This window comes from Penaeus chinensis, chromosome 33 (genome assembly GCF_019202785.1).
Source record: "Penaeus chinensis breed Huanghai No. 1 chromosome 33, ASM1920278v2, whole genome shotgun sequence".
NCBI lineage: Eukaryota > Metazoa > Arthropoda > Malacostraca > Decapoda > Penaeidae > Penaeus > Penaeus chinensis.
In genome coordinates, this window is record NC_061851.1 from 12519215 (window position 1) to 12526714 (window position 7500).

The following is a 7500-nucleotide window of genomic DNA, read 5'->3' on the forward strand; positions in this document are numbered from 1 at the left end:
CGGGGTGGGAGGAGGCGTCATGTGGGCGGCCGAGGCGGAGGCGGAGATGGGGGCGAGAGGCACGATGGGTAGAGTGACAGGGAGGGGAAGGACGGGAGGGAGGGAGGGAGGGCGGGAGGGCGGGCGGGAGAGAGGGAGGGCGGGAGGGAGGGAGGGAGGGAGGGAGGGAGGGAGGGGGGGAGGGGGGGAGGGGGGAGGGAGGGAGGGAGGGAGGGAGGGAGGGAGGGTGAGAGGGAGGGAGGGAGAAAAAGAGAAAGAGAGGGAGAAAGAGAGAGAGAGAGAGAGAGAGAGAGAGAGAGAGAGAGAGAGAGAGAGAGAGAGAGAGAGAACTAAAGAGAGAGGGATCACATCAACAACCCCAACAACCCCCCACCCCGGCAACACAAACGGAAAAAACCGCCCTACCTGCGCCGTCTCCTTCGGGATCTGGATGGTGTCGTTGGCGCCCGTGGAGTCCATCCTCGAAGCCTCATTGACGGTGTTGCCCCAGACGTCGAAAACCGGCTTCTTGGCCCCGATCACGCCCCCGACGAGAGGGCCGTGGCTAATACCTGAAGGAGGGAGGGGGAGAGGGGCGGTTATGAGACTTGTATTATGATAATACACTGATTTACCTTCGTGTTCTCGGTTTCAACTTTTTTTTTACGAAAGTGAAATAGGGGAGGACGGTAAGATCTCAGAGAAGAGGAAGCAAGATACCTAAAGAAAAAATGGGTGAAAAGAGAAAATATCAAAGTACCCTTTTTATTATAAACATCTTCATTCCTATTTGAAACGATTCGCAAAACGCACAAGACTAAAATTCCAATTCCAAGTAGATTCCAAGCACATTCCCGAAAGCAAAACATCTTCCTTCATGCGATACGGACCTACTCTCAGCTTGAAGTTATTGAAGGAGTGTTTGTTGACGTCCTCCAGGCGGGCTTTCATCTCCAGGGCGAAGTCGACGAGGGCGCAGAGGTGGGCGTGGCAGTCCTCGGCGTCCTGAGAAAAGGGAGAAACTTTTCTCTAGATGGGAAAGCTTATTCTGGAGGTCAAGTTCTCTCAAGTTCTCTCTCTCTCTCCTGCTTTCTAGAGTCAGAAAAAAACTCGTCTTTGTCTTGTTGTTGTTATTAAAATTTTCATTATTACTATTATCATTATTACTATTACTATTATTATTATTATTATTATTATTATTATGATTATTATGATTATTATCATCATCATTATCAATATTATTATTATTATCATCATTATCATTATTATTATTATCATTTTTATATTATTATTATTATAATCATCATCATCATCATCATTATTGCTGTCATTATTATTACCATTATCATTATCAATTCCATCACTATGATCATTTATCATTATCATTATTATCATCATCATTCTGATTGTTACAGTTGTTACTCTTCATCATCATCATCATCATCACCATTGCTACTACTACTGCTGCTCCTGCAGTCACTATCGTTACTCTTACTACTACTACAATCCTCATAACCATTACCTTTATCGTTATCATTATCATAATTACTATTAATAACTCCATCATAATCATCATTATCATCATCTCTACCACTGTCATTCTCACCTCCACCATTAACTATTTCATCTTCTATACAGTTCCTATTCACGTCTTTTATTCTCTTTTCATTAAGGGTTATCTCTCCCAATCCGAAACTGTATCCTCACTCTCGAAAACGGATATTGCCTATTGATCTCAGGGCTTCGACAGGGCAATTGAACCGCAAAGGCATCGCCACTTGCACTCTGGGTAGTTATTATTGTATAGGAATATTTTACCCATGTGCTGAAACGAGTGACTATGACTAACTTGATGACGGGGCTATTTTGTATGGATATTGTTGCTTTTCTAACCATCTTCTAGCAATATTTGAGTTATATGACGCAGCAATAGCAAATTGGATGTCAGTGTTGAAAGGAATTGGTCAAAATTGTAGTTTTTCAGAAATGTTTCGCCTTACCAATATTTTTTTAAGGAGTGTTTCACCTTACCAATATTTTTTTAAGGAGTGCTTCACTTTATTAATAGTTTTAAAAGTAGTATTTCACCTTACTCATGTATTTAACTTGTTAAAAAGGTTACCGTGCATCCATCTCTAAATCTTGTCACGCAATTAAGCATTCAGCCCTACCAACGGCGAAGAATTAAGAATGTTGCATTGCACAGGGGCCCATTGAGATTGTTTAGGGACCTACCATGTTTGTACTCAAAACCAGGCTATCCAAACAATTCAGTGATAATTCACGTTAGCGCTTAATTTAGGTCTTTGTGTTGTATGTCGTCATAGCCATCCCAAATGGCTTAAAAAGAAAAAAAAAGAAATTGAGGCTTCTCCCTTGGATCTGCAGTGGGAGCTCCCTGGCACGGCTTACCTCACCCAAGGAACTGCTGTTATAATCAACGGAGCAAAGGTAGGAGAGGGCAGTTGTGTATTTCTGCTTACAGTTCCGTAAGCCTCGACTGTCTCCCCCTCACGTTAGACTTTTCGCTTTCTCCTGCATTTTCTCAAGTTCCTCTTCTTCCTCTTCTCGAAAACGTAATTGCCTTTGCACTGCCTCTTCAACTCTATCTCCTTATCCTTTCCTGCTTCTGACTTTACTCTGGCTGCTTGAATCTCCGTATGGTTCCAAGCTTACGTTATGCCTTCCTTCTCCTTTCATACATCCATTGCAAGATCTCATTTATCATCCACTTTTTTTTCCTTAGCGAAAACTTCTTGGAAAATCTTGGAAAATACAAAGTATCAAAATCATCTCCTCTTTGCATTGCTTTATCTTTCTTTTATAACGTTGTTTTACTCAGAGTCAATCTACTTGTAAATATGGGTCATTTTGTTTTTATAATTTCTTTAGCTTATGAGTAATTGTGCGGCCCGTTTCAAAATCTGTTTCGTACAATAGAATTTCTGATTGTTTTTCTTACCCAATTCTTATATATTTCATCTGATTCTTTTAATTACATCTGGGTCCCCATTGCCCCTGTCTGAAATGATATCTGGACCATGATTTTCAGTTCTCCGCGTCCGTCTCCCTCGATCTATATTAATCTTTTCTTATTTGCACTGGTATATTGTGTTGTCTAATGGATCTTCTGTACTGAATAGTTATATTCCTACTTTTATCGTTATTATTCTGTCTAACAATTGCCAAAACCAAATGCATTGGTTCACAGGATTTCCACGTCACATTCGTGTTTATCACTTCATGAATGATGAAATACTCTCTTCTGCCTAATCCCGTTCATCTTCGTTCATTTATTCACAGAGTCTTTGGTTTCAGTCTCTTTAGGGCAATCAAACATCTCTATTCGGCGTAGCGCGGACATGCCCCATGCCACTATCTTATAAGGTATTCTACTGGGCATTGGCTCTTGCGCAGTTCCTTCTTCTTCCCCAGCTCTCTCCAGGGGCGCTAATATCTACAGCAACAAGGTACCCATTTAATAGTTGCATTTGACTTTCCAAGGACCTTTGGAATACTTGAATGACTATCCTTGGGTTATATAAAGGGGGTTTCCAATCTTTTCTGGCAGTTGGCTGATGGTCCATGCAGGGACTTTTATGCCCTTTGTCAATTCTTCTTCTTTGTCCTACTCATCTGAGACTCCAGCTGGGATATCGGTCGAATGATCAGTTATCCAAAAATGCGTTTATAAATATACATATATATATATAAAGAGCGTTTATATTTACACACACACGCACACACACACACACACACACACACACACACACACACATACACACACACACACACACACACACACACACACACACACACACACACACACACACACACTCACACTCATATATATATATATATATATATATATATATATATATATAAATATATATATATATATATATATATATATATATATATACAGCAAAAGTGCGTATATATATATACATATATGGCAAAAGTGTGTTTATATATATATAAATATATATATATATATATATATATATATATATATATATATAGCAAAAGTGCGTGTGTATATATGTATGTATGTGTGTGTGTGTGTGTGTGTGTGTGTGTGTGTGTGTGTGTGTGTGTGTGTGTGTGTGTGTGTGTGTGTGTGTGTGTGTGTGTGTGAGGGGCGAGGGGTACACCAGCCAAAATCACAAACCCTGCATCATGAATATTCCTGCTGCAACCATCACTGCCCTCAACATTCTCAACTCAATGCTCTTGCTTTGGTCTTACTATGGAACGTTAATATTCATCAGTATCACTCTCATTAACAATATGATAATCATACATTTGATATGAAGATATCATCAACCTTACACCATCGGTATCACAACCACAACCATCACTATCACAAATCGCACTAACTGCACTCATCACTAACGTCATCACGATCACCATCGCAACCACCACTGTCATCATCACTATCAGCATCACTAACCTTAGCCGTGGGGTTGAGGCCAGAGGTAGCCATGTACGTGCTTCCTATTGTCTTGATCTTCTCGATGCATGAAAACCTGTCTTCGTCCAGCAGCTCATCGAAGTCCGCTGGAAAGAAAAAAATAAAAATGTCGTTATTTTGTTGTTCTTATTTTTAACCTTGTCATGTTATTTTTTTCCTTCTAGTAAATTATGTTAATGTTTTTTTTTTTTTTTTTTTTTTTTGGGGGGGGGGGGGTGAATTTGTTGGGAAGAGTAATGTTAATTTAAGGTTTACTGTCATGATTGCCTTAAAATATTGTTCATTTTTGTTGGTGTCTTTTATTATATTGCATAAAAATATACATCGCTAAATACAAAACACGATCGCTGCAATAACTGCCCTTTACCATCATAACTATCATTTACAACCATACTCATCAAACCCACTATAATCCTTCCTGAGACCTATAATCATTAATATACAATCATGTAAACTATCAACACTTACAAAGTCATTACCAACAGGTACTCCGTCACTCACCGATGATTTCGTTGAGCAATCTGATGCACTCCATTCCTCGGTTGACGTCCTCGGAGTAGAATTGTGTGAAATTTGGTATCGAGGCGAAGAGAACTCCCACATTGTCGTAGGCTTTGGAAAACAGCTCCTGTTGAAGAGGTTGGGGAGTTTTAATAAGGACGTTTCAGTTAGTTCTTTTAATTATTGTTGATTGGGATTTTTTTTTGTTTTGTTTTAATGGAGTTGCTGCTTTGTTATAATTCTCTTGATAATACTGAGTCTAGCTCTTTCTATTCTGATCCTCCTACTCCTCTTCAATTTCTTTTAACTACTGTCTCCCCTTTTTCTTTTCACCTTTTTTTCCTTTTTTTGTCCCTGCTCTTATCCTTGGTACTGCTCCTATTCCTCTTCCTTCACCTCACATTATCTCTCTCCCTAATCTTCCTCCTTCCACGCCTCTCCTTCTTCGTCCCACACCCATTCTTCCTTACCTCTCCCTTCCTATCCTCAGACAAGAAGTACGCAGCCACATGATCGGGAAGGATATTCTTGAGAAGCTGGTTGTTGTACTGCCGGCACTCTCCCATGTCCGCGAGCTCCCTCACCGCCTGCTGCTTCCACACGAAGTCGAGGCGGGACGTGATCTCCACCAGACGCCCGTGGTACGTCACCATGAAGAAGAAAAGCACCAGGAGCACGCCCATCCTCGCCGGGAGGCTGATCACACTCGAGGGCGTCACGACATTGTGGCTCGGGTCGGTCTCGCTGTCAGGGTGAGGGGGAGGGGGGGAGGGGGGTTAAGAGAAGGAGTGAGGGCTGCGGTGACTGCGATGGTGGATAGTGTTGCAGCGGGGTTTAATGGTGTGCTAAAACGACTTTGTGATACTGTAATGTGGTAGAGAATTCTAGTTGATCTGACGACTCATAAGGTTGTCGTGATGCACATGATGTGGACAATGATGGGGTGATTGTGGTGTCTGTGGTTGTTAAACATTTGTCATCTATAAATGAGATAATGGTGATACTTAACAATATTGCTATTGCTATGTCGTTTTTGTTTTAGCATTGGCTTGTGTTTAAATTCTTAACATATATGATTAAATTCAGGAAGAGAATCACGATTTTAAATAATTCGCCAAAGTCACATATTCTAATCCAAATAAACCACGTTGGAAACCCTTACCCATCCTGCATACAGAAGAGGTTCCGGAATTTCAGTATGAGAAAGCCATAGCAAGTGACCATGAAGACCAGCACGATCGTCTTAACCAGGTAGTTGAGCTTGAGGAACGAAGCCAACGCCACCATGCACAGCACCCACGTGTAGACGAAGTATTGCGGGTACATATTACGACAGCATTCCTTCAACTCGTCCGGCTGGGCAGTGAATGGCGTTTCCTTTACGTCCGGGTAAGGGTTTTTCCTCAACGTCTTCGGCATGTCCGTCTGGAGGCCAGCAGCTGAGGCGCCGGATAAGCTGTTGTTGTCGTGATCGCCGCCGCCGACCAGCAGCTTGTTTCCCCGCCGACGGATTCGCTTCCGGCCGTCGCTTTGTACGCCGGACGCTTGTTTCGTCGTGCTCTTTAGCGAGGACAAGCTGCGATACCTCTCGAGCACGACGAAGCTCTCGTCACTACTAGTTCTAGTCCCGGACGCCACACTTATGGAAGGAAACACATCACCGCTGTCTGCGTGAGGTTGGTACGCCCAGTTCTCGACCTGCCCTGCTCCGTGGTTCACCGAGCGCCTCTCCCTCAGACTCTCCCTCCCTGACCTCCCCCTTGGAACGACGACGCCTTCCTGAGGCTGCAGGATGAGGTCATGACCCATATTGTTAACCGCGTGATAGTAATTCCCAACGTCTTCAGTGTAACTCGATTCCTGGACGACGTGTCTCGGGGCGTGGGAGAGCAGTAGCGACAGTGGAGGCTTGTCGGCGCCGTCTTTCACCACAGTGTCACTCTGGCCCGTGGAAGGCGAGATTTCGATATTCGTCGGATTTCCTACGTGCATAAAGCTCAACGGAATGCCATAAGTCTGATTGTCTGGTTGACAGGTAGTACAGCAGTTCAAGTCGTTACACACTAGAATCTGAAAAGAAAGCAAAACGAAAATCGTTAGAAAAAGTCACTGGTGAAAACCAAGCCTTAAGGAGTTTTATGAGCGACAACAGATGAAATTATACACGACTCGTTCTATGTAAGTTAACTCATTTTATATCCACGTAGGGTTGCGACCGCTAATGGGATCGCCGATCCCCTTTCGTCCGGTCGGCCCTCGTCAAACTTTAGCTACTCTGTGAACATCAAACGTTATTTATTTAGGAAATAAAACAATTTTGCTCATGAAAAAATACATCTGTTTAAGAAATGGAATGAAAATAAAATGATTTTCCGAGGGATATGGTAAAGTTACACTTGAAAATTCATCCTTCATTAACAAAACTTGACTATGAGATCGCGGGCGTAGAGAATGAACGTAATTGTGGTCTCGACAAAAAAGGAGTGAGAACCGTTGTTTTACACTGACTGTATCATAGGCTTATCCTTCACATACTTTTTGCACTC

General features: G+C 42.3%; 1 protein-coding gene across 2 annotated transcripts in view; it reads right to left on the reverse strand.

Annotated features, from left to right (window-relative positions):
- LOC125043001 (adenylyl cyclase 78C-like) overlaps nt 1-7500 on the reverse strand; it is a 21663-nt gene that overhangs the window by 3260 nt on the left and 10903 nt on the right. For both annotated transcript variants that reach the window (XM_047638924.1, XM_047638922.1), the window contains 6 exons: nt 6117-7024; nt 5425-5698; nt 4955-5081; nt 4433-4539; nt 870-984; nt 406-551 (listed from right to left, as the gene is read on the reverse strand). In XM_047638924.1, the coding sequence (XP_047494880.1) occupies nt 406-551; nt 870-984; nt 4433-4539; nt 4955-5081; nt 5425-5698; nt 6117-7024 (1677 nt within the window). The remainder of the gene's footprint in view (nt 1-405; nt 552-869; nt 985-4432; nt 4540-4954; nt 5082-5424; nt 5699-6116; nt 7025-7500) is intronic.